Source organism: Pectinophora gossypiella, chromosome 13 (genome assembly GCF_024362695.1).
Source record: "Pectinophora gossypiella chromosome 13, ilPecGoss1.1, whole genome shotgun sequence".
Taxonomy (NCBI): Eukaryota; Metazoa; Arthropoda; class Insecta; order Lepidoptera; family Gelechiidae; genus Pectinophora; species Pectinophora gossypiella.
In genome coordinates this window covers 2,932,789-2,960,758 of record NC_065416.1, presented here as the reverse complement: position 1 = coordinate 2,960,758, position 27,970 = coordinate 2,932,789, and the positions used below count along the sequence as shown (strand labels likewise).

The following is a 27,970-nucleotide window of genomic DNA, read 5'->3' as shown; positions in this document are numbered from 1 at the left end:
TAGATTTCCAGTTTACTAGAAAATAGTCTGGATTGTAAAAAGGGCTTGGGGCCTTAGACCATGTAGATGGACTATCCAAATTATTTTAAGAAATATTTCGAACAGTTTTTTTTACTATGTGTTGTTAAAAAAAATAGTCAATAAGTTATTTACAGCCCACACACAAAACTGGAATACTATATTAGTTGATGAGTCTTATATTTGAGATTTTATTTTTTTTATATATAGAAATACAAAATTATTTCAAAGCAAAACTAACGGAGGCCACGCACTCGCTATCTTTAATTATGTGTGTGCAACAAATGATACCTTGTTATCGAGGTCAGAAGAGGCAAGATTGGTTGGACACTTAATACGACTCGATGAATATATTAAAAAAACATTATATAAGGGAAGCTAAATGGAAAGAGGAAGGGGAAGACCAAGAAGAGCTTACATGGAACAAATTAAAGAGAAGGCGAACGTCGTGTCTTGTAAGGGAGTGAAAGCCTTTGATAGACACGAATGGAAAATGCTACATCGACAACAGCGTGGCTTTTAAATGAACGATGATGAACAAACTATAAGTCTACTATTTCCGATATTTTATGGTTGTTTTAGACTGCGTTGTTTTAAACTAACAAAATCATAGGGCTTATTATAAAAAAAAAGACTTGTTAAAATCAATAAAAATAATATTTACGTAGGTTGAGTTAAAAGTTAGCAATAAAACGAAATAATTTGACAAACAAAATAAAATAACAATTTTCAACAAATTGACAAGTGCAGGATGATAAAGTGCCGAATTCCATAGAAAAGTTAGGAAAATATTTCTACGGTTATTAAAAATAAAAAGAGAAAACAATTATAGGTACTTTGGTTTCTATATTTAAAAAAAAAATTAACTATTTTCAATCACACATGTGGACTAAATTGTAAAACATGATTACATATTAAACTAATCAAAATAAAACTAAATTAAAACTGTACAATGCCCTAGATATTATCTAATGTCACCATCACACAATTTATTTAAAAAATAAAAATTTGGCAATACATCATATTTATATTCTATGTCTTTTTTTCATTGGTGTCTTAATACTTAGCGTCCATCATATAGATTAGTAGAACATTAGTTTTGACTAAGCAGAAATAATATTGCTTAAACAGTTCTAAAAAGTAGCATGGAGAGTATTTTACAGAAATGCTGCACCGACAAGAGTGTGGCTCTTAAATCGATGATGATGAAACAGTTCTAAATAGTGCCCATACGAAAATAAATAGTGCCCGAGTACTTACTTTCCAACATACTTAAGGCATTATTTTTATATGAATATTTCTTGGTAAATAATTATATTAAAATGAAGTGTTTTATAGAGCATTAATTAACACGAGTCTTTAGGGGGAGTATAGTGTCACTATTGTGTTTGGGCACTATTTAAAGGGTGTTCCATATTCAAAACCAATGGTCTATATGGCGAAGCAGCTAATGGACACCTTTCATTGTCATACTGGCAAGGAGTAAACTCAAGTCTTGATTTACAATACAACCCCTTAATCAATAAATGTATCGATTTAAAAAAAAACAAGTTAGTCTTGAGCAAAGGATGAAGAAAGTCATCCAAAGGGTATTAAAATAAAATTAGCTTGAAATAATTTAAGAATAATTTAGCATAGAATACAGGAAAAACTGAATCAGTTATTAATATTTCATAGCATTTTATATCCCAAAACTACTATTTTTGAGTCTTTTACCAATTAAGACACGTGAAAATGATTTTGCGTGCTTGGAATTTTTTGTATTTAATTTAAATTATATATTAATATTTAGATAGCCATATATAACCCTAAATAACACGACAAAGCCTACACCTTGGTAGTATAGCAAACAATGTGATTATAGCGAGAAGCTAATATTGAACATTGGAGACAACATTCAGAACACGATGACCAACTTGGGTAAATAAAGGTGTTATTTTTTACACCAAAGTGGAGCGGAGATGTGTAGGAATCGATGCATCTGTGGCCTATCCGCAAAGCGCGTTCTCTCTCTTGCACGCTGTGATTGGTTATTTCTGCATGTCTTCGTTCCACTCCGCTTTGGTAGAAACCTACTTAATCTACTATTACATGGTTTTAAAACAAGTTTTGACATCACAAACAAAATATTTCTTTTCGGCACTAATTTTCTTATCGACAACTTAATCATGAATAAATAGCATAAAAATGGAATGTATCTTCATATGATTGATAACCTTGTAAGTGCATAGAGATCGATTATGAAAGATAATAAAATCAATAATAATTACTTATTATTATCTAATAAAATTATTATTTTATGCAGGTAAATAGGCCTGTGTAGTCGCAGGGGCTGTAACTTGGAACCTGATAGAGGGCAGCAGTAACTGTCAGTACTATTTAGAGGCGGAGGACAGGAGTCCTAGTACGGCTTTGAAATAGACTACTCTGGGCGCCATCCCACTCGCGTCAAACAGAGTACTGAGGGGCGGAAGGCAAGAGGGAAACCACTGCCCTATTTTTTCCTAAAATAGCATGGAGAACGCTACACCGACAAGAGCGTTGATGATGAAATAGGCCTGTTACAACTTAATAGAAATATTTATCTTGCTTGTGATTCCAAAACGTCTATGTCCGTTTGTTTCGTAATACCAAATTAATATACCAATATTGACATTAGTAGGTTTGAAAAGTAGCAACTTGTTTTTTCATGATTTACATACATACATTAGTAATTGGGGTAGGGTACTCAGTTTAGCAGCATACACACATGTGTGTATAGTCTATGGGTATATCCATCACAAGATAAAGTGAGTACCCAAGCTTTGCCGAGCTTTCTGTTAGACCGACGTGATATGTGGTGAGCCGTATCGCCGTCTGTAATGGTCGAGTCAACGGTGTTAGTGTTTTTATGATTTGCAAGTAGCTAAAATTAGAGAGAAAAGACGGCAAGGTGTAGTTTAGGACAGAATATTGATACAGAAGAACTCCGAAGTAGACCGAAACACGGTTCATTGACCTGTGGTTGGTTTTACGATGAAACGTAGTTCGGCCTACCCATTCGGAGTTATGGGGGTTAAAAAGGCCATGCAAGCAATTCACCTAAAAAAGCCACATTACTGATTTGACATTGCGCACTTTTACATGCGCAAATGTCAAATTGCAATATTTATTTTTATTGCTAGATGAATTGTTTGAATGTGTCCTCTTTAGATCCCCTGTACAGAAAACGGTATAATTTCGAATTTGTATAATACTAATTAAAACAATAAAAGATGCACTAATGGCTCGCACAAATGTTCCATTGTGGAAGAGAGTTGCCAGACGCAAATAAAATAAAATCGACATCACAAACTGGCGCCAAAAAGGCCACATTGAACAAGTCATCAAAAAAAAAAAATAGTACAGTTTGACATTTACGCATGTAAAAGTAAGTGCGCAATGTCAACAGATGTTATAGCAATATTTTTTAGCTTATTTAGATGAATTGCTTCAATGCGGCCTTTTTAACACCCCAGGGGGGTTAAAATGGCCACATCGAAGCAATTCATCTAAGAAAGCAATATTGCAATTTGACATTTGCGCATATAAAAGTAAGTGCGCAATGAAAAAAAATGTCAAATAGCAATATTGCTTTCTTAGATGAATTGCTTCAATGCGGCCTTTTTAACACCCCAGATCACTTTACACTATTTTCTCCAAATGTTGCCTCCTTTAGCTTCATTGACACAAGTTACTAAGCAATGTAACATCACACCAAATATCTATGTCTTGGGTCTTTAATAGATAATATTTTTTGTTTCTTCTAGTGTTCATGTTCTGAAAAAAAAAAGACAATTTTCTTTTATTAGAAACATACTTACATCTCTGCCTAGCCCTTAGGCTATACATGCGACATGTTACGAGGGGAGGTCAAAAAGTTCGCGGAATGGAGGGGTTGGAGGGGGTTGGTTTGCTCGTACAGGTAGCCGCTAGTTGCACACCTCATTAACAGTATATGTACCAAGTTTGAAGCAAATCGGGTCATTAACGTTTGAACTATCGACCAGCAAACAAGTGAATCGGGAAGAACTCAGCGAATATGGAGAAAATTGAACACCGCGCCGTCATTAAGTTCCTCACCAAGCAAGGAAAATCCGCTCAGACGATTTTTCAAGAGCTGTTAGCAGTTTACGCGGACTCTGCCCCTGGTAAAACCATGGTTTACAAGTGGCATAGTCTTTTCAAGCAAGGAAGAGAGTCGATTGAAGATGACCCCCGCTCCGGACGGCCCATTGAGGCCACCACACCGGAAATCATCGAAAAAGTAGAGAAACTTGTATTAGAAGATACCCGCTTGAAGAAGAAGCAGCTTGCAGCAATGGTCGGTGTATCCGAAACAAGTATTTTAAATATCCTACATCAACATCTTGGGATGACTAAGGTCAGCGCAAGATGGGTTCCAAGAATGCTCACGCCACTTCAAAAAACCGAGCGTGTCGAGTGTTCTCGCCAGTTTTTAGAGCTCTGTGGAGAGAATAAGGAAGAAGTTATGGCCCGGATTGTTACTGGAGATGAAACCTGGGTTCACCACTATGAACCTGAGTCGAAGCAAGAGTCGATGCAGTGGCATAAAAAAGGCACACCTCCTCCAAAGAAGTTTAAGGTGTCACAATCGGCCGGAAAGATCATGGCCACTATTTTTTGGGATACAGAAGGTATTTTGCTGATTGATTATAAAGATCGTGGTGTGACTATAACGGGACATTACTACGCTTCTTTACTGGATAGATTGAAAGAGGCTATCAAGGAAAAAAGAAGAGGAAAGCTGTCAAGAGGTGTGCTCCTTTTGCACGACAACGCACCCGTCCACACGTGCCATGTTGCGACGGCTGCCATTCACCGATGCGGGTTCGAAAAATTAAACCACCCGCCTTACAGTCCAGACTTGGCCCCCAGCGATTATTATTTGTTCCCAAAAATGAAAAAGGAACTGCGTGGACGAAAATTTGGCGATGATGAAGAAGTCAAGTCTGCAATTTCGGCCTATTTTGACAGCAAAGAGAAATCTTTTTTTTATGATGGAATAAACAAATTATTTGATAGATCCGGAAAATGTGTTAAAGTTAAGGGAGAATATATTGAAAAGGAAAAATAGTTTCGTGTTTAATTTCGACCCCCTTCCCCCTCATTCCGCGAACTTTTTGACCTCCCCTCGTATGTTATACTTACAACTTCTATCATGTGGGTTGTGAGATCAATGACCAACCTCATCAACCCTGGTCTTCAATCGTGTGTAATCAAACCTGGTGTCAGGGTTGTTATTGAGCCGCCAAAGGGCCATGACATGGCTCATGTAATGACTACGTACTTACATGGCTTAACGTGTCGTCCGAAGCACGGATCATCTTACTTTCGGACAATCGTGTGATCAGCATGCAAAGTCCTAACCAAACCAGGGCTCAGTGATTTTTGTGATATGTCTTTACAGGGATTTGAACCCAGGACCTCCGGATCGCGAGACGGACACTCAAGCACCACGGAGGCCGTATTAACCCTGGTGTCACGTATATTATTAAGCTGCCGCTGTAGATGGCTCATGTAATCTTGATACTTACATGATTTCTAAACTGCTATCACTGTTTTTCGTGGCTTGTTCCCCTTCGCTGGAATTGGAGCCTCCAGACTCTGATCGCTGGCTGCGACTCCTGTGTGGCTTCTTTTTTTCTTCTACGGGAACCTCCGTCGACGTCGCCTCTTCGGACTGCCTCTGCCACGAGGGAATGCAGGGGGGCTCTGTTCGCGTCTTTAGTGACGGAAACTGATTTCTGAAACAATAGATGGGGAATTTATAGATAGGTGGGAAATTAAGCTATTTTTTTTTAAATAGGCTCGCGTTGGCCACAATCTCACCTGATGTTAAGCGACGATGTGACCTAGGGTGGATCACGCTTACCTAGCAAATGCCTATTCACTCTAGCCTTGAAGACTCCTAGATTATAACGAGTCGGAAAAACAGACGACGGCAGACAGTTCCAGACCTTTGCAGTTCGCATAAAAAAGGAAGAGGCAAAACGCTTAGTGCGGATTGGTGGTATATCCACAACATAAGGATGAAATGCCTGCCGACGCCTAGTTGTCCGTAGATGGAATGGAGAGGGTGGAATTAACTCGTGAAGTTCCTGCGCACACTCACCGAAGTGTATCCTATAAAAGACCATCACGGGCCTTCCCTATGGGTGGATAGGGAGATCAGAACTTAAACCATCACGCGGGCCCAGTGCGGATTGATGGTTATTAACGACTGCTAATGCAGCCGGGACCAACGGCTTAACGTGCCTTCCGAAGCACGGAAGAGCTCGAGATGAAAACTTTTTTTGTGGTCACCCATCCTATGACCGGCCTTTGCGAAAGTTGCTTAAGTTCAACAATCGCAGACCGAGCGCGTTTACCGCTGCGCCACCGAGCTCCTCAATAAAAGACCATTTAGGAAGATTTAGGTTCCAATTAAGTTCAAATCAGTTACATTTTACTAAAAGTCAAAAATCCAATAAAATACATAACGCGAAATCACTACGGAATTTGCACGAAGAAGCCACTGTGACGTCACAGACAACGTGGTAAAATCTTCCGAGATAAAATGCCTAGTTCAAGTCACTGTGGTCCTTAAGTTCATTTTTAATTTTTTTAAAGAACGTCTTCGTTGGAAACAAATGTCTTGTGATAGCCACTAGGCAGCACTAAGTGGGCAGCAACTATTGTGCCAGCACAGGCCTAAACCAATGATTGTCGAATTTGTTTTCGAGTTCATGTTTGGATCATAAATGATTATCACGTCCTCAGCGGTGAAAAACACATTGTGAGTAAACCCACATTCCCGAGAATTGCATTTTCGGAGGTATGTTACCTAACCTGCATCCCTTCGCGAGTTGGAAGGTCAGATAGACAGTCGCTTCTGTAAAAAAACGGGACCTGTCAAACCTTTTAGGTTAGGTAAGCAGACCCTGTGAAAAACGATATAAGGATGATGATGATGATGAACGTCTAGGGCCCTGTGCCGAGGTTTTTCTTGCAGCTTCTTTTCCCCGGCTATACAGGTTGTGAGAAGCTGCAGTAGTTTTAGGCGGATGAGACGTTCGTTATGTAAAAATTGACGATTCAAAGTGTAACTATGTTACCTACTGAATAAAGATATTTTTGAATTTGAGTACACCGGCTTGCTTCTCAAACGGAAAGCGCCGGTTCGAACCCGGTACCGGACTAGCACCAATGAAATGCACATTATAGACGGCGATACGGCTCACCACCTATCACGTTGGTCTAACAGAAAGTTCGGTGAGATGTGGGTACTTAGTTCACCTTGCGATGGATGTACCTCTCCTCATTGGGATGTACTCGTGAGCTATATTATGTTTTATGAATTTATAGGTGGGTGATAATTTACATAATTCAAACAAGTATTGTTCGGTTAATTACAAACGACAGCCCATTATGAAATTATAATAGAATTGTCAGTACTAAAAACGCATAAACAATAGTTTTTCAAATATTATTATGAATTGTTTAATTTAAGGTAGACCTCGAACTCAACTATCGGTAATAGAGGCATGACGCCATTTTTTCGTATTATTTTGTTCTACTATCGTGTGGGTTGTGAAGTGGATTACCAACCTCATCAACCCTGGTGTCAGGGTTATTATTGAGCCGCCAAAGGCCCCTGATTTTGTTGGTTGGTTGGTACGTTCGACTCCACTGAGAAAAGTCCTCAAGTCGAGGACGCACATGTATGTCAAAATACCAAAATGCTCAGCTAAGGCCGAGTGCAGAAGTTTCGAGAAAACATCTTAGAATACAGGTGTTAATCTTACCTATTGAGCAGTATTCCTTTAACGGAAGCGAGATCGGACTTGATGTTGTCGAGTTGCGACCGCATGGCGCTCTGTTGCGCAGACGCCGCCATCTCGCCGCGTAGTGACGTCACGTTCGTGTTCAGTATGTCGAGCGACTTCCGTAGCTCGTCGATGCAGTCCGCCGTCGATTTCCTTTTAGGTTCCTCGACGAATAGGAGTTGTCTTAAACAATTCTGTAAAATATTATTTTATGGGTTTAATTAAACAAAGAAATAAATTATAAATTATCACTACATAGTATAAAACAATGTCGCTCTTTCTGTCCCTATATCTCTATGTACGCTTAAATCTTTATAACTACGCAACGGATTTTAATGCGGTTTTTTTTAAATAGATATTGGTGCTAATTCCTGTAAACACCATCTAATTTTATTTTAAGTTATATCTGTCATTTTCTTATCCGCCGAAAAGGAAAGGGACGGGTAATCGACAAGCATAAAATTTATGGAACACACGTCAATTTTAAGCACAAATCTAAAACAACCGTCTAAAAATTCGCCCGGGTTATTCATTTATTTACTCATTCTTCCTAAAATTAAGAGCTGTCAATCATCCGTCCCTTTCCTTTTCGGCGGATAAGAAAATGACAGGTATAACTTAAAGTAAAATTAAAAGATGTCTGCAGGAATCGGGGCCAGTGGTTCAAGAGGAAGGTTTATATTATTTCCCACCGGGGTGAGCAAAGACTATGGAATTCCATTTGCTTCGATCCTGGCACACTTCTCTTGCTTCCTCCATATTCATCAATCGCTTCATACACGCACGACGGTTCAGAGCAACAAACAAGAGAGAAAAATGTTATAAGGTCAAATTTGTGATGTGAATATGATTGTACCAAATACCAATGACGAATTTGACGAAATATACATATCTTTGGGCAAGATAAGGATTCTGTGCCAGTGCATTAGATGAGGTTATCAGAAGATGTACGGATTTTATTTATAAGTCCGATACGAGCTTGATTTACGCGTAAGTCGATACGATAACCAGAACAGACCCATTGATGATATAGGTAACTGGTGTACAATCACATTCCTTTATCAGCTTTTGACGTCCTTGTCTGTCCTTAGAATGATGTTGACAGAGAAATTCCTTTGAATGTGACGCACCGGTGGCTCACGGACGAATATGGAATGGGTCATGCCTATAAAACGGTACACCGACCGACCGAGGCAAGTGCCCGTTTTTTATTTATAAAGTCCTTTAATCATATTGGTTTAATTTCCTAGAGGTGAGTCTCGAATTTGTAAACAAAATTGTTTTAGATGGGTCGTAGCCCAGACAACTTTGGGAACCACTGCCCTAACTGTAATTGCCAAAGTGATCCTGTCTATTACATATTTACGCTTAAACAACGAGATCGATTTGGATGAAAATTTGCTCAGAGATAGACCGAAACGCTGGGACACACTTTGGGTACTTTCTTGACGAAGTGTACCTACAAAGTACCTGTACTGTACTTACTTGTACTTACAAAGAAAATGGAAGGGCACGCGGACGGACATCTAGTACCTAGCTTCCTAATAGGTACAAACGTGCTGGAAAAAGGTAGGTACTTAACATAACTAATTGTATGAAATCCGTCATCCTTATGTAATCTTATCTCCAGAAATAACACTATCGTTCATTGACTCATCTTTATATTTAGGAACGTGCTTAATTATGAACCTGATAGAAAATACGGATCATTACGTGTTAGGTACGGGCACGAGCATTAATATGTATACACTTTAGTATCATGTCACATTAACTTTTTTGACAAATTGAACTGTAAATCTCACTAAATGTCAAATATGTTAGTGCGACAGAGTCCTAAAGTGGGTACATTATATTGCTCATGACTGTACGTATGACGACCTTTGTAGACAAATCGGGAAATAATTAGGCCTGGGGGGTTAAAAAGGCTACAAAATTCATCTAAAAAAGCAATATTGAAAGACATTTGCGCATGGTAAAAGTAAGTGCGCAATGCAAATAAATGTCTTGCTTTCTTAAATGAATTGCTTCGATGTGGCCCATGGTCTTCATCAATGCGAAAATATTCTGGCCATCATTTTCGTAATGACCAAGTTAATTAGCAAATCTTCGGTTTGGTGGAGTCTGGGCTTAAGGCGTTTAAAGTGAATAGGTAGGTGGTCTACAAGCTGACCTAGTCTCTCGCACCTTTAGACAATACGTTTATTTTTTTTAATACCATTGTTTGGAAACAATGTAGGGTACAACCTCTCGATCAATGTAGTCATTACACACACTACAGTACTACATTGTCATCTTAGAACAAGCTTGAAATTGAAGTCGTAATAACACGTGAGACACTTCCGTGCACTAAATTCCCATGATCACGCCATGGTATAAGAAGACCAGGTATGCTCAATCCTATGACAAGCCGCCACTGCTAGCCCAATGATGACGTAAGTGTTACCATTAAATTGGTATCTCCAACATTCCAAGGACGAGAATTTTATTATTGAAAATTAAGTGAATAATTGACTAATGTATTTAATTACTAATATTTGTCACGTATACAAAATTCATTAAAACTGTACGTAAACCTTTTATTAAAAGTACAAAATTCTCTTGCAAAGTAAATTAAAAACATTGGACTTGGTTAATTTATTTTTTACGAAATGGCCCTACTTTAGTGGTCCAGTGGTTGAGCGTTGGCCTCATGATCCAGAGGTTCCGGGTTTGATTCCCGGTGGGGACATATAACAAGATTTTCTTTGTGATCCCTAGTTTGATTAGGACATTACAGGCTGATCACTTGTTTGTTAAAAAATAAGACGATTCGTGCTTCGGAAGGCACGTTTAAGCCGTTGGTTCCGGTTACTACTTACTGATGTAAGTACGTAGTCGTTGAATGAGTCATGTCAGGAGCGTTTAGCGGCTCAATAGTAACTCTGACACCAGGGTTGATGAGGTTGGTAATCCACCTCACAACCCACACGATAGAAGAAGACTTTAGACGTAAATGTCCGAAATCCGCTAAGGAATAAGGGAAAGCGCGCGAACTGCGTCTTGCTCACACTTACGCGTTAGGTAGCACACGATAAGAATGAGATTTTTGTATGCAGTGTCTGTAGCGTTATTTCTTGACACAAAATTTTCACAACACAAAAGTTTTGCGATTTTGCGGGGGAGGGACGGGGAAAACACGTCACTTTGTGGTAGTACCGATTGTCGATTGAAGCATTTATCAATAATTTAGAGAAATTGTTTAATAGGAAAATAATAAAAAAATAGGAAATATAATCAATATAGGACTAATTTTTAAGTAGATAGGTAGGTATATTATGTATATTTTTATTATGTATAAGTGCCATGTATGTACCTACTCCTTTCTTTTTGGAATTTCTGGTGGCTTTAATGTTAAGTTATAATTTGGGACTCTTAATATTTCTTCCGTTTTAAAATTGTATATTGTAAGTGACGTGCGAGTACTGTTTGGCTGTGGCAGATGCGCAGGCCGCGCGAAGCCAAAATCCAAGAAAAAAAGTGTGATAACATTACGTGGTTCTGATTTGGGACAACTACTTTTTAAATTCTATTTGAAGAAAACGTACCGTTAATCTTGATAGGTACTCTATTTTGTTTTTATCAGTACTTCATGCCAATACTTTTGTATGTCATAATAACTCACCTTATAAAGCCAATAGCATCCATACACAAATCCACCGTAGACTAGAAATGGCATGACATGGTCTCTAAACCATGATCTTCTAGATTGAAAGACCATGAGTTCCGAAGTCATTGATGGCACATCCAGCAGATCGACACATTTCTCTATGGCCTTTTGGATCTCTGGGTCCGTTAGACCCTTGCTTCGTAGGAAGCGTTGTTTGCTCTCCATCGTACATCGCTGGACATTGGGGTTTTGTAGGAACTTGATTGCCGTTGTGACCTGAAATTAAAATTGGGGTTATTTTCTTGACCTATTGCAGATAACAGCCTCTGTGGTCTACTGGTTAGAGCGTTAGACTCGCGATCTGGAGGTCCGGGTTCGATTCCCGATGGGGACATTGTCGAAATCACTTTGTGAGACTGTCCTTTGTTTGGTAAGGAATTTTCAGGCTTGAATCAGCCGATTGTCCGAAAAAGTAAGATGATTCCGTGCTTCGGAGGGCACGTTAAGCCGTAGGTCCCGGGCTATTAGCCGTAAAAACACCTCCACCAACCTGCAGTGGAGCAGCGTGGTGGAGTATGCTCCTTACCCCCTCCGGTTGATTGAGGGGATGCCTGTGCCCAGCAGTGGGACGTATATAGGCAGTTTATGTTATTGCAGATAAAGTTGATACGGTTAGATGGTTTCTCAAGTGTGATTTCTAGCACAGAATGGTTAACAGATATTAAATATTGGACTTCTATGTACTCACAGTATTGTAATGTATCTATATACATTGTATATACCTAATGTGAGGTATGCATAATATAAATACATACACTGAATATTGCTAGATCCTGATATTTAAATCACAACTTAGAAGTCAACAAAATTTAGTCATGTCAAATGTAGGTACAATGTAATGAAAATTACTTTGAATAATTCCATTAATAATCCAATTTAAGGGTACTTTTACACTGCATCTGATTCAAGTATATCAACTGATGGATCCTAAGTATTCATAGAACTATTTGTATGGTGGCTTACGCACTACATCCAATATCCATCATCCAATATCTCTAAAGTAATTTTCTACTACCCATAATTCTCAAACTCAGAACAGATGTAGTGCGAACCCAGCCTTAACCCTCTAAATGCTCTGTAGCAATTTAAAATAACACTGTATACAATCATTCCAACATTAACTATCGTTCCGGTCTATTGTTTTAATTCCCAACGAAACATTATTGTATAAAACTAATTAATTATGATAAGTAAAAGATTAACTTTGAGAAGGTTATGAGGAAGAAAAGATATCAAACTTTTACTTCAAACTATGCAAATCCGGTTGACGACAACCTTTGAAGCTAGTTACGGTATTAGTACCCATTGTGAATGTAAAAAAGGTACACAAAAGCTTACAAAAGTACGAAGGTCGTTCTCATAAAAATATATACAATTGGTAAATATACAGGGTAAAGTGGGTGGATACCGGTTTTTGTGTCAATTGCATTTATAATAGACGTCTATAAACGAAAGTTATTCTTAAAATCTCAAAGTAATCACCAGATTTTCTCGAATTTCGTTCCCCGCGTTCGTCAACACGTCCGAAGCCATTTTTGACGTATTTCTTTAGATACACACTTCAACTGATGTTACTTAAAATTGGAAACACAACTGAAGAAATTACAGAAGTAATATGTTTGCCAAATAAGCACGTAAAATGCGAATTTCTAGAAATAAAAGCGTAGAAATAAGCAACCCGAGCTTACTCCTCTGTTCATAAAAAAAAACTGACGTAACTATAACCTAACTAACGCAACGACTATTGTAACAGAAAACAATGTGGTGGAAAATGACAGATAACGGTTAACTATGTACAAATAAAAATAAAATATTATACTGGCACTTCTTTATACGGAACAGAACCATATGTCCGATATCTTGTAAATGGTTTTGCTATTTAATTTTTAACCAATTTAACAATTACTGAAACTATGATGTCCCGCCAAAACCAAGTTGGTTTCTTTTTATTAGATTTTCTAAACTAAAGTATATCCGTCAAATTGACAAGTCGCAAACAGCGTAGCGGGGTATTTCGAGTTTTGTTTTTGTGTAATTTGTCATGATTTTGCTTAGTTAATTGTATAAAATGAGTGATTTTCAAACCGCCAGGGAAGCGGCCGATCTTGCCATTAGTTTTGATAAGGTGGGACAGGCGGACAAAGCTGTGGAATGCTACAGAACTGCTGCAAGATTATTGGACAGGGTTCGTAATCGTCTACCCTTGGACAAGCAAGAAGGGTTACAGTTAAAAGTCCGGGAATATCTGGAGAGAGCTACTTTACTACAGGAGCAGCAAGGTATGGGTTAAATGTATCACAAGACTTAGTTTTTATAGGTAGAAAGTTAGTTGTTTTTTATAATGTCCTCATCTATTATGGTTGATGAGTCATATTGTAGAGGATAACGGTAGCTTTGTTAAGTAGAATGTGATAATTATTATCTTTTGCAGCATGTATAACAGTTTTGTATTAGCCTAGAATTTCATTAATTTACTATCAAAGTCGTTAAATATCACCAGAAACAAGAGGCAATTTTTAAGTAAACTTAACATTACTTTATGTTTGAAAAGAACTTACCTGTACCCTATATTTACCTATCCTACCCTACCTACGTACCTTAGGTACATTTTATTTTTCTTTTGTTTCTAGATGTGGCACAACAAGCAGAGAGTGAGAGAGCAATGCAACAATGTAATTTCTTGTTGCAACAAGCACTGGATGCAGACGAGGCTGCACTCAAGGATGTCGCATTCCAGCTGTACACACAGGCTGTGGAGTTTGCTGTCACTGCTGTAAGTTATTCTTGGTGTTATGTTCCGTGCTTTGTTAGTGATAAAAGATATTGTAGTATGCGATGAGGTGGCGAATGGGCAACATATAGATTTGTGTAACGAGGCCACGTTACGAATCACCAAAGGTTAACGATGCTAAGGAAACTCAGAAAAAAATAAGTAAAAAAATATTTTTAGTTTTCTAGTCCTGAAGTTAGGTGAATAAACTTTGCTTGGTAATAAAAAAAATATATATTTTGGCCTAACCACTGGAACATATATTCATTTACTTATAGAATTTAACAACTTTAATTACTTAACATAAGAATACAAAAGAAAACAGAATATAAATGTTCATGGGTGTAAAATGTAAATTAATTGCAGCAAGTATTGAATTTTATGTTTTTAATGTGCCTACCTACATATTTTTAAGTTCATATGTTTGAGTTTTGAAAAAAAAAATAATGATTTTGGTGTGTTGTTCTCATATATTTTTTTAAGTTCTTAGTTTTATTACATTTCAGTTTATCATTCAATTCTGCAATTGTTATTTACATTCTGCTTTTCTCATTTACATTTTGCTAATTAGTTAATAATGACAAAAAAAGGTACAAAAGGTGTATCTAAAAGAGATCTCAATAGTTCTAGTGATCTTAATAGTTCTATGTCTTTTTATCTCTAGCCATAGGACAGTAAAGTTTTTTTTTATATTTGTTCTTATTGCATATTTTTCAGAAAGTAAGTGACCCCGAAATTAAAGTTAAATTAGAAGCACTGGCTAAACAAGCCTTGGACAGAGCTGAAGTGTTGAAGGGCATCAAAAAGATGGACGCGTTAAGCTTAAATGAGAGCAACCACTCACAGAGACCTGGTAAGTGACTACAAGACATTACATTATATAACGCGTATATAGATTCAATAAAATCGTCAAAAAATACGTAAGTGCGGTCGTCGTCTAAGGCCTCATTCAGGCGTGTTGCTAAGTTATGCGTTCTTTATTCCTCAGCCGTCTCGCCAAACAGAGCCCAGTTACAAAGAGAACAGAGCGTACAGCTAACCGTTTCGGGCAGAGACATTTACACCGAAGAAGAGAAGGAAGTCCTGCGTGCAACGTCAACTATAAACAACAACCGTTTCCTGCCATTCATGCACGTGGATCTGTCTGAGAAGTTCCAATACGCTATCCTGTTTGAGGACAGAGCGAGCGAGCTGAAGTTGTCTTCGAAACAAGCGAGCGAGTTCGACAGATGGGTGCGCCCTCACGAGATATGTAGTGACCCGAAGTTGGTTGTTGGCGATCACGTGGATTGTTTCAGTATTAAGCAGACTGTGAGTAATAAAACCCTACTCGTATTGTAGTCAGCACTTTTTGTACCTGTGTCTATTTTTGGCGGAGCGTAGCGCACCAGCGAACTGTTAGCCTACTGATTGTTATTAGGCATAATAATACTATAAATAGCTGGCGAAGGCTGGGTGTAAATATTATACACCGCTGCATATGTTATGTGATTTTCTATAACGCATATGTACGAATAAAATCATTAAATATATTTTTTAACACCATTACCCCATCATCATGATTATCACGTTCCCGAGAAATGCATTTTCGGAGGTATGTGACCTATTCTGTACTGGGCTGGTTTTCCCTTCGCGGGTTGGAAGGTCAGTTCGGCAGTCGCTTCTGTAAAAAACCGGACATGTCAAATCTTCAGGTATCTTCAGAAGCCTGTGAAAAACGGGATAATGCTAGGGAGATGATGATATTTTTTAATATCATATTAATCACGGAAGTACGCGTTAGGCGGCACACGGTATGAATGAGATCTTTGTTTGGAGGGTCCAGGGTGTGACCGTACTTAGCGCGATACGTCCACGTCATATGCATAAGTTAATGTATCATGACTTCTTTAAGAGCCAGGCTCTTGTCGGTGTCTTCTCCATGCTACTTCTTTTTTGGGAAAAAATAGGGCAGTGGATTCCCTTTTGCCGCGAGTGGGCGCGCCCGGAGTGGTCTATTTCAAAGCTGTACGGTCATGAGCATTAATATGTATACTCCTTGGTACCATGTCACATTAACTTTTTTGACAAATTGAACTGTAAGTCTCATTAAATGTCAAATATGTTAGTGCGACAGAGTCCTATAGTAGGTACATTATATTGCTCATGACTGTACTAGGACTTCTGTCCTCCGCCTCTGTATAGTACTGACAGGTACTGTCAGGTTCCAGGTTACAGTCCCTGTTACTTACTCTACCGATGGCTCCCATCTCCGCCTCTGCAACCGTTGAGGTCTTAACCCGTATCCTTGGGTGTGGGTTCTACATTATACCCTGTAGGTCTGGGTCTCTATCCGAACTCAGGCACCATCTCACTCCGGCCTACTGAGGCAAGCCCCCGAGGCAAAGACGCGCCGAACAGGATTTGCCCAGTGGAGGGCTATCTAATGAAATTACATTATTGTCTTAACTTTCAGATAGTATCAGATTGTTCGTTCGTTGCTTCGCTGGCAGTCAGTGCGTTATACGAGAAGACGTTCAACAAAAAGATAATCACATCTATCATATATCCGAAGAATAAACTTAAAAACCCAGTGTATAACCCCTTTGGAAAGTATATGGTGAAGCTGCATTTGAATGGTGTTAGGAGAAAGGTGAGTACATACTATAGTTAACATACATGTCGGATACCTGTCATAGCGCATATAATGCAATGGAGAAAGAGGGAGAGACATATCGGATATCAGGGTCACACCCCATACATTTCATACAAACAACCTCGTTTTACACTGACACCACACATTGACGTTATCGTTCACGCGCATCTGTGTGTGTGACATTTGACGCCATACCATTGAAAACTAAACTACATAGTTCCGGATGGTGGGGAGTTGTATACGTACTATTATTCCTTAAATTAAAAAAGTTTTAATTATCCTCACAGTATAATACACACACACACGCACATACACACACACACGTGTATTCACAGTGTGTAGTGTCTCGTCTCAGTGTAGTAGTGTAGACCTGTTTTTATAGTATAAGGGAATTTTGGAACTTTTTATATTTGCATGCTAATAATAATTAGCAGGATAGAGATTCTGTGACACTGACTTATACCATTTTGTGACTCTGTACCTATCTATCCTAAGCGAATAAATGATTTCTGATTTCACTATGAAAAACAAGCAGCCGAAAATTTCGGGATCTCGCGGGATTCTCGAATTTGCGATCTCGAGCCGAGATTACATTCCCTAAGTTCAACCCTAAAGGAGTACAGTAATCAATTTTTCCAGGTGATAATAGACGACAGGCTGCCGTACAGTAAATATGGTCGGCTTCTGTGCTCATACTCGAGCAACAAGAACGAGTTCTGGGTATCGATGTTGGAGAAAGCCTACATGAAAGTTATGGGCGGCTATGACTTCCCAGGGTCGAACAGCGTGAGTTTCTTTTACCTTTCTTTTTAATAAATAGTCACTGTGGTACTGTGATTTTGTGGTACTGTGATCCTGTGGTACTGTGATCCTGTGGTACTGTGATCCTGTGGTACTGTGATCCTGTGGTACTGTGATCTTGTGGTGCTGTGATCCTGTGGTACTGTGATCTTGTGGTGCTGGGATCCTGTGGTACTGTGATCCTGTGGTACTGTAATCCTGTGGTACTGTGATCTTGTGGTACTGTGATCTTGTGGTACTGTGATCATGTGGTGCTGGGATCCTGTGGTACTGTGATCCTGTGGTACTGTAATCCTGTGGTACTGTAATCCTGTGGTACTGTGATCTTGTGGTGCTGGGATCCTGTGGTACTGTGATCCTGTGGTACTGTAATCCTGTGGTACTGTGATCTTGTGGTGCTGGGATCCTGTGGTACTGTGATCCTGTGGTACTGTAATCCTGTGGTACTGTGATCCTGTGCACCAGATTGCTTCTCAAACGGGGAGCGCCGGTCGAACTCCGGTACCGGACTTGCACCAATAAGTTATCAATTTATCTCAGGTGCAATTTCACTAACACAGTTGGCTCGACCATTATAGACGGCGATACGGTTCGCCACCTGACACGGTGGTATAACAGAAAGCTCGATGACGTGTGGGTATTTAGATCATCTTGCGATGGATGTACCTCTGACTACTTCTGATACGAATTGGTGCAGCAGCCGTTAAGGAGTAAGAGAGCGCGCGCGGATTGTCTGTGTCGCCAACATTTACGCGTGCGCATTATTGTGCGCGTACAGTAAGAATGAGATTATTCTACGGAGCGATCGGGGATTATAATCCAGGGTATGTTGTAACGGCCTCCGTGGTCCCGTGATTGAGCATTCTGCTCACGATCTGGAGGTCCCGGGTTCGAATACCGGTGGGGACAAATCACTTTACGATCCCTAGTTTGTGTTGATGTAAGTATGTAGTCGTTACTTGAGTCACGTCAGGGGCCTTTGGCGGCTCAATAACATCCCTGACACCAGGGTTGATGAGGTTGGTCATCCACTTCACAACCTACACGATAGAAGAAGAAGATGGTGGATTCAAGGATTTCATCGTCTCACGTGGTATTTCTATTTCCAGAACATAGACCTGCACGCATTAACCGGCTGGATTCCGGAGCGTTGCGCGATCAGGACGGGTGAGGAGGATTTCAACGCGGACACGTTATACGACACAATACAGACGCGCCTGGCGCGCGGAGACGTGCTCGTGACCGTTGCTACCGGACAACTGTCCGACGCGCAGGCGGAAAGGTCCGGATTAGTTGCCACTCATGCGTACGCCGTGCTTAAGGTCATCTGTGTTAATGTGAGTATCTTGTCGCCTTGAAGATAACCTTGATGACCAGACTTGCACCCCGATGAGTTATTAGTTACAGCCTCCGTGGTCTAGTGGTTAGAGCGTTAGGCTCACGATCCGGGTTCGATTCCCGATGGGGACATTGTCGGAATCACTTTGTGAGACTGTCCTTTGTTTAGTAAGGACTTTTCGGGCTTGACTCACCTGATTGTCCGAAAAAGTAAGATTATGCCGTGCTTCGGAGGGCACGTTAAGCCGTTGGTCCCGGCTATTAGCCGTAAAAACACCTCCACCAACCCACAGTGGAGCAGCGTGGTGGAGTATGCTCCATATCCCCTCCGGTTGATTGAGGGGAGGCCTGTGCCCAGCAGTGGGACGTATATAGGCTGTTTATGAGTTATTAGTTTACCTTAAGTGCAGTTTTCTAATTTTTTTTCTGTGTTGTCAGAACCGTGGTAGTCTAGTTGGAAGAATCTTTGACTTTCTCAGGTGTTAGTTTTTTTAAATATCTGTAATCAGTCGCAATCAGGCGGCCTCCGTGGTCCAGTGGTTGAGCGTTGTGGTCACGATCCGGAGGTCCCGGGTTCGAATCTCGGTGGGGACAAATCACGAAAATCACTTTGTGATCCCTAGTTTGGTTAGGACATTACAAGCTGATCACCTGATTGTCCAGAAGTAAGATGATCCGTACTTCGTGTGTTTATATTTACTTGGCAAGGAAATTTTGAACATTTAGTAAAAGAGTTACTTACAGTTTTAATGTTTTTTATTTATGTGACAAGTAATAGTAATTAAATACATTAGTCAGTAATTCACTTAATTTTCAATGATAAAATTTACGTCCTTGGAATGTTGGAGATACCAATTTAATGGTAACACATACGCCATCAATGGGCTAGCAATGGCTTGTCATAGGATTGAGCATACCTTCATCTTATACCAAGCGTAATAATAAGTCCGAAATTATATCACGTTTTCGTTGACGTCACAGTGTGATTTTTCATACAAGTTCCATAATAATTTCTTGTTTTGACGTTTACATAAACAGCCTATAATATACGTCCCACTGCTGGGCACAGGCCTCCCCTCAATCAACCGGAGGGGATATGGAGCATACTCCACCACGCTGCTCCACTGCGGGTTGGTGAAGGTGTTTTTACGGCTAATAGCCGGGACCAACAGCTTAACGTGCCCTCCGAAGCACGGAATCATCTTACTTTTTCAGACAATCAGGTGATTCAAGCCTGAAAAGTCCTTACCAAACAAAGGACAGTCTCACAAAGTGATTTCGACCATGTCCCCATCGGGAATCGAACCCGGACCTCCAGATCGTGAGCCTGACGCTCTAACCACTAGACCACGGAGGCTGTTTTGACGTTTAGTTGTTGCTAATTGGAAACTAGCCTATTACGGACTTCGAATGCACCAATTGTGTTGTACAGGGTGTCAAGCTGTTGAAATTGAAGAATCCGTGGTCACACCTCCGTTGGCGGGGCAACTACTCAGAACTGGACACGGCGCACTGGACCCCACAATTACAAGCGCAACTAAACTACGACCCGGACAACGCTGCTCAGTATGACAACGGCGTCTTCTGGATAGACTACAACAGTATACTTGAGTTCTTCGACGTGTTTTATCTGAATTGGAACCCCGAGCTGTTTAAGTTCACCTATTGCATTCACCAGTAAGTAGAACTAATATAATCACGAGTAAGTGAGTTTCGTAAATGCGAAACTTTGGTTTCGCTTAACTTCGGAACTAAATGACCTACAGACTTGAAATTTTGGATTTTAAGTATGACACTATAGCTTACTGTGCCTTCCGAAGCACGGAGGAGCTCGAGATGAAAACTTTTTTTTGTGGTCACCCATCCTACGACCGGCCTTTGCGAAAGTTGCTTAACTTCAACAATCGCAGATCGAGCGCGTTTAACGCTGCGCCACCGACCTCCTAAAAAAACAAACTTCTTTTACCCCTAAGATTGCCTGGAAGAAATTGCTATTTAGCGATAAGGCCGCCGATTGTGCTTTTCCTGTCTCTTTTGTAGTTGTTTTTAGTCTTGTGTGTGTAATAAAGCGTTGTTGTGTTGTATTGTTTTGAAGAGGTAATACTGGATTGAAATCTCTCTCAACCTCTATAGGAAATGGGACGCTGGATTGGGCCCGGCGAAAGACGCGTACAACATATCTGAGAACCCCCAGTTCAGCCTGCACGTGCAGGGCCGGGGCGCCGTGTGGCTGCTGCTCACGAGGCACATCACGCTCATAGACGACTTCAGGGATAACCAGGAGTACATAACTTTATTGGTCTACAAGCACAATGGCAGGAGAGTTTACTATCCATGTAAGTATTCATTGGTGCTAATTCCTGTAAATACCATCTAATTTTATTTTAAGTTATATCTGTCATTTTCTTATCCGCCGAAAAGGAAAGGGACAGGCAATTGACAAGCATAAAATTTATGGAACACACGTCAATTTTAAGCACAAATCTAAAACAACCGTCTAAAAATTTTACATTGGCCAATAACCCGAGAGAATTAGGTTGACAGCACACGTCAAACGGTTTGCATACCAGCGAGATTAAGCCTAAACAGCCTGTCACTAATGATGCGGATGAGACGTTCGTTATGTAAAATATGACGATTCCAAGTGTAACAATGTTACCTACTGAATTAAGATATTTTTGAATTTTGAACATATACAGGCTGTTTGTACCGTACCCGACAGAGGGCAGCAGTAACTGTCAGTATTATTCAGAGGCGGAGGACAGGAGTCCTAGTACGGCTTTGAAATAGACTACTCTGGGCGCCATCCTACTCGCGTCAGACTGAGTACTGCGGCGCTGAAGGCAAGAGGGAAACCACTGCTCTATTTTCCCAAAAAAAGGTAGCATGGAGAATGCTACACCGACATGAGCATGTCGGTGTAGTTCTCACTACCTGTATAACCGTGGAAAAGAAGCTGCATGAAAAACCTCGGTACAGGGCCCCAAACGTTTTTTCTTTAAAAAAAAAATATATATTTTATACAAAATATAAATGCTTCAAAGTAAAATCGACGTTATTTCATTATAACTGTACGGTCACGAGCATTAATAATGTATACACTTTGGTACCATGTCACATTAACTTTTTTGACAAATTGAACTGTAAGTCTCACTAAATGTCAAATATGTTAGTGCGACAGAGTCCTAAAGTGGGTACATTATATTGCTCATGACTGTACTGTGATTGTTGTTTGTGCTTCTTCGGGGATACGGGCGTGGTGCTATGTTATGGTTATTTCAAATAGTTCCTTGTAATTGCAGACGACCCACCGCCTTACATAGACGGTATAAGGATCAACAGTCCCCACTACCTGTGCAAGATCATAGTCGGTGAGAACAGTGCAGATAGATACACACTCGTCGTGTCTCAATACGAGAAGACCAGGACTATATTCTACACTCTAAGAGCGTACGCCACGTGCCCCTTCGCTCTGGGAAAGATTCAACCGTTCCCTTATACTAAAAAGGTAAGTATTCTATAGTTTAAATAAAATATAATATATGGGTGGTGGTGGTATGGGAGGTCATCGTGGTAGCCCAGTATGTAGAACGCTTGCCTCTCACTTTGAGGTTGCTGGTTCGAATCCAGCACAGGTCTAAACCAATGATTGTCGAATTTGTTTTCGAATTCATGTTCGGATGATCATCATGTGTTCAGCCGTGAAGCAAAACATCGTGAGGAAACCCACAAAAATGCGTTTTCGGAGGTATGTGACCTAACCTGTATTGGGCTGGTTTTCCATTTACGGGTTGGCAGGTCAGACAGGCAGTCGCTTCTGTAAAAAAACCGGATCTGTCAAATTTTCAGGTTAGGTAAGGGGGACCCTGTGAAAAACGGAATAATGCTAGGGAGATGATATGGGAGGTCGACTACTCTGCCAACACGGACCTGCCAATATAAGCTCACGACTTTATCCCAACTGAGGTAGTCAGAGGTACATCCATCGCAAGATGCCTCATCGAGCTTTCTGTTAGACCAACGTGACCTGCAATATTCTAAGAGTTATTCTGGATTTTGGTTTCTTGCCAAATTCTGGTCTAGACCACCAATACCGACGAGCCGTATGTCGTTGGAAAGGTTATTTGATATAAATTGATTGTCTCTATGGTGGCTCTTCCGGAAGAGCTGTACTTTAGGAGCTATGCTTGTTTTTGGTTTCTTGCCAAATTCTGGTCTAGACGACCAATACCGACGAGCCATATGTCGTTGGAAAGTTCTTTTGATGTAAATTGATTGTCTCTAAGGTTGCTCTTTTGGAAGAGAATGTATTGAAATCTCTAATCCTTTCCTGGCAAAAGAAATTCCATAAATGATGCAAATAGAACTCTTAGTCTGTGTTTATCCGTGAGGGAAATAGGAGTGAGTATATATGTATATGTCTAATCCTTTCCAGCTGCAAGGCGAGTGGTCCGGCCATACGGCTGGTGGTTGCGAGAACCACCGAGCTACTTACCCTAACAACCCGAAGTTCACCATGACAGTTCCTGACTCCCGGACTCCTTGTCACGTCACCATACAGTTGTTGGCTCCTAAGCAGTACCAGATCGGAGTGGATGTCCGGGTCGAGAGTATGAACGATCCTAACCAAACTGCGCCTTTCTTGAAGGAGTCTTCTGGCCCCTATCGGTGAGGTTTTTGGACTTGTATTATGAAGGTTGGTTTAAGGTTTGTGGGGGGTGAGGTAAACCTAGCTCAACGGCTGGTGAGGAGTGGAAAGCTGCCGTTCTATACGAGGAACTTAAAGTGGAATGGATGGATTGAGGTCTGTTTTCAATGACCCTTTTAATTTGGTGTTACTTGATGGTGTCATGGTCGATGTTTGGCGTCATCATCACCAGCCCATTAACGTCCCCACTGCTGGGGCACGGGCCTTATCTATGAATGGCTAGGGAGATCGGGCCTTAAACCACCACGCGGGCCCAGTGCGGATTGGTGGTTATTAACGACTGCCAATGCAGCCGGGACCAACGACTTAACGTGCCTTCCGAAGCACGGAGGAGCGCGAGATGAAAACTTTTTTTTCTGTGGTCACCCATCCTATGACCGGCCTTTGCGAAAGTCGCTTAACTTCAACAATCGCAGACCGAGCGCGTTAACCGCTGCGCCACCGAGCTCCTCATGTTTGGCGTATTGGTTTATTACTTTGGTAAATTGTATAATATCTTAATCTTCTTTTTTCGAATATTATTAACCAATTTCTCTTTCTTACAGGTCCGGTTTTGTAGTGCTAGAACTACGGGACCTACCTGCGGGTAAATACATACTAACCGTCTCAACCTTCTACCCAGCGCAAGAGGGTCCATTTTTCCTTGAACTCAGGTCCACTTGCGAAATAGGGTGCGAACCGCGCAACTAGAGAGCTTATGGTCGGAGGAGAGAGTACATTTTTCATCTAAGATCTTCGAGATTTGGACCTTGACAGGCCTGGGAGACAGCGAAGAAGATAATAGAAGTTGGTAGTGGCGTACGTTGGCCTGTTAAGGAACCAAAACTCAACTTTTATTCGACTGTACTAGTCTTTGAGAAATTATAGATGGAAGTCGACTTTTTTTCTGCTACTACATTTTTTCTGACACTTTTTGGTGGACGTGTGGTATCAGTACAGCATATTCATAAAAAAAATCAACGTTTCTATAAAAGCAAAGGTACCAAAACAAAAAACCATCACATACATAACGAAACAGACAGAGATCTGGTGTAAAAGACGATATAGTGACTAAGATTGAGAAGGGAATGTTAGGTTGGTTTGGACACGTAGAGCGGATGAAGGATAATAGAATTGCGAAAGCGGTATATAAAGCAAAAGTTGATGGTAGGGCTGGCAGAGGAAGACCTAGGACTTACGTTGGAGATGTCCTTAGAAAAGGTTTAGTACGATCTACTCTGAACCGGCGTGCGTGTATGAAGCGATAGATAAATGTGGAGGAAGTAAGAGAAGTATGTCAGGATGGAAGCAAATGGAATTCTATAGTATCTGCTTACCCCGGTGGGAAATAGGCGTGAGTTTATGTATGTATGTATATAGCAAAACACGGACCGATCGTCATTGTATTTTGGCAGAGAACGTGCTTGGCGACTCCCGTCTATAATTTCTCTAAGGAACCAGAAGTACTCCAGTTGCTCGAGAAAAAAAAAACGAATTTGTGAAAAGAGTATTTCTAGTTATTATTGAAAGCTAACACAAATAAGCTCCAAATTCGGAAAAAAACCGAATTCCAAATTTTAAAAAGATCTGCTTTTACCTAGGTGTCCCTAAAGTCCGTAGTTGTTGGGACGATAATTTTGTAAAGGACATTAATTTTGGGTATAAAGTGCCGGCTAGAAAAAAGATTGAACATTTTGTATTCGGGCACCAAAGTTAAGATTTGACTTTCATTTAACTTCGAAAACATTGGACGTAAGGACTACTTACGTTTTGATCAAACTAAAAAGTGTCCGTTGACCAACACTTTGTTGGCCGGCACTTTTGACTAAAGGCTTCGGTACACTAAACGCAGGTTAGAAACAGGGCAGTGTGAGCGCGGATCTCTTCCGTGTAACACAAGAAACACTTCTCATTGAAAAAAAAGGAATACTTTACCTGGCAGGTTTATGTTTCGTAAAGATTATCAGAATAAAATTTAAGTACGAGTTGGGAATAAAAAATAAAATACATTTTACAGTGGGTATTTATTGTTAATGTTGCAAATTCAAGTTTTTTATTGATAACATACAGCATCACGCCACATACACCTCTTTCGGTCCCATGTATTAGAGGGCGCCTCTAGTTTTCTTAATCTCGTATTTTATTGAACAAAAAATTCTAAGAATTATTTTTTTTTTTTTGTATTATTTTTTATAAGTAATATGAACTGCGGCACATCGGCCCGGACTGGCGTTCAAATTTGGTGTGGTGCACTTCTTAATAGTTTCTTGTATTACTACACCCGCGGCAGTACTCTAAGCTGCTTCTGAAATTCTTTTAGTGTGTCGAAGCCCTTGGCGTCAGACTTTGTACGCAACATGTTCTTTGCTTAGCTTTTTGCCTTTTTTGATGTAGAGAATCATGACCACGCTGGCCTTAGTATTTTTAAGTTTTATTTTTGTAAATGCATTTGACTCGTTTTCGCACACTGTGATATGGTAGCGCGTAAGGATTTATCACAGTTTTAAATTAATGTAAGTTGAAGAATTATTGAATGAATTTTATATGATGTTAAATATATTTTGATGATTGATCTTCTGTGGTTTTATTTATGTTTATTATTGATTCACATCAATCATCATCATCATTCATTTATAACAAACATTATAGAAGGAAAAATTGAAGGGAAGAGAGGAAGGGGTAGACCTAGGATAACATTTATGAAACAAATAAAAGAGAAGGTGCAGGTCGTGTCGTATCGGGAGGTGAAGGTTTTGGCGGGAAGAAGAGAGGAATGGCGGTTACTCCACCGACAAGAGCGCAGCTCTTAAATAGAGAGAGAGAGATTATTGACTCACGCCAGCCAGTATCCCCTAATGGGCCAGCCTAAGAGACGAATATTTTGTTTGTATTTGGGACTACAACAGCAAAATTAGTTGTAAAATACATTCATAAGAAAAAAAAAACAAAAGTGAAAAGAAAAAGTGAAGTGAAGTGTGTGTATGTGAGTGAAGTGAAGTGTGTGTTATATAGTGAAGTGTAAAATGTTCATGTTCAAAAGATAACTTACAACAAGTTTTGATGCAAGTCCTAAGATGAATAGTGTCTATCATAACCGTACCGTGACAAGGGATCAGTTTATCGTCCATAATAATGGTCCACCATGTCAGAAAAGACACAATCCCTATGTCGGTTTTTACGACATGCCCGTTAAGACTACCAACTGGACGCGTTGTTTTTATTCGCTCTTAGACCAATATAGAAGTACACATAATACTTAAATAGGTATAATATATATTTTTTATACATAAATATATCTCGGATGGTAAGACATCAAATTCTCGTTAGCCATCACGCGTTGGATTTTGAACTGTATATCTTGCACAGAAAGACTACCTTATTGCGAATGCGTGTCCTTTCGTTCTGATATTGTTTTGGTGTAAGTTATAAGCGGACACCATACATCATCATAGCTTAGGCTTGTCTTGCGTTATCCCCGTTTCCGCTTACCTAACCTTCAAATTTTCAGATTTCACAGGTCCAGTTTTGTACAGAAGCGACTGCCTGTCTGAACTTCCAAACTCAAGGAAAACCAGCCTAAAACTAGGTTAGGTAGTTTCCAACTAATCAAATTAGTTAAGTAGGTACTTTTACTAAACGTCATCAAACTAAAATACTATGGAATTTGTATGAATAAGTAACCTGTGAGGCTGTGACGTCATAGAAAAACGTGATAAAATGTCGCACTTATTATTACATTTTTCTTTATTAAAATTCATAAATAAATTGAATAGAAAAGAAAGAAAACGTTTTTTGACACCTTTAGATCTGTCTTCGTTTAGTAATCAGAATTTGAATTGTTATCTTTGACCTAGCAAACTACCCAATTATAGGTTAGGTTACATACGAGTATATGTAAGTAAGTAGTTATTTACATAAGCTGAAGCTGCTTTTATTGTTTACAGATGTAGTTACGAAATGCATTTCTTTTCATAAAAGGATACCATAAGTACTTGCTTAATATATTAAACTGACGCCCGAAATTCCTAAAGACGTGGGCTTGTTGAAGTTAGTTTTGATACGAAGATAATACGAAGTTGTACCTTACCTAGTCAGTTTACGAATACGAAACTGATAGAGACATGGATGGATAGACATGGTAACAGGTGTCAGGTAGGGTTTTCTATGT

The 27,970-nt window shown here is 39.8% G+C and overlaps 2 protein-coding genes across 3 annotated transcripts; one reads left to right on the top strand and one right to left on the bottom strand.

Moving 5' to 3' along the window:
- Nucleotides 1–680: 680 nt before the first annotated feature.
- On the bottom strand, nucleotides 681–13,285 carry LOC126371765 (peroxisomal membrane protein PEX14). Of its 2 annotated transcripts, XM_050017122.1 has the most exons (5): nucleotides 13,054–13,285; nucleotides 11,527–11,787; nucleotides 7,845–8,059; nucleotides 5,595–5,804; nucleotides 681–3,816 (listed from the first exon to the last, which is right to left on the bottom strand). In XM_050017122.1, exons 1-5 carry the CDS (start codon nucleotides 13,102–13,104, stop codon nucleotides 3,810–3,812), a joined length of 744 nt encoding a protein of 247 aa, XP_049873079.1. In that variant the 5' UTR covers nucleotides 13,105–13,285; the 3' UTR covers nucleotides 681–3,809. The 2 variants fall into 2 exon arrangements, with proteins under 2 accessions (XP_049873079.1, XP_049873080.1); XM_050017123.1 differs by lacking the exon at nucleotides 681–3,816 and having other exon boundaries at nucleotides 5,591–5,804.
- A 268-nt stretch (nucleotides 13,286–13,553) lies between these two features.
- On the top strand, nucleotides 13,554–26,375 carry LOC126371702 (calpain-7-like). The gene is made up of 12 exons (XM_050017013.1): nucleotides 13,554–13,850; nucleotides 14,202–14,344; nucleotides 15,059–15,194; nucleotides 15,330–15,652; nucleotides 16,797–16,973; nucleotides 17,616–17,762; nucleotides 18,887–19,114; nucleotides 20,548–20,792; nucleotides 21,249–21,451; nucleotides 22,418–22,623; nucleotides 23,551–23,783; nucleotides 24,369–26,375. The coding sequence occupies exons 1-12, from the start codon at nucleotides 13,640–13,642 to the stop codon at nucleotides 24,511–24,513; spliced, it is 2,397 nt and encodes a 798-aa protein (XP_049872970.1). The 5' UTR covers nucleotides 13,554–13,639; the 3' UTR covers nucleotides 24,514–26,375.
- The last annotated feature ends 1,595 nt before the right edge of the window (nucleotides 26,376–27,970 follow it).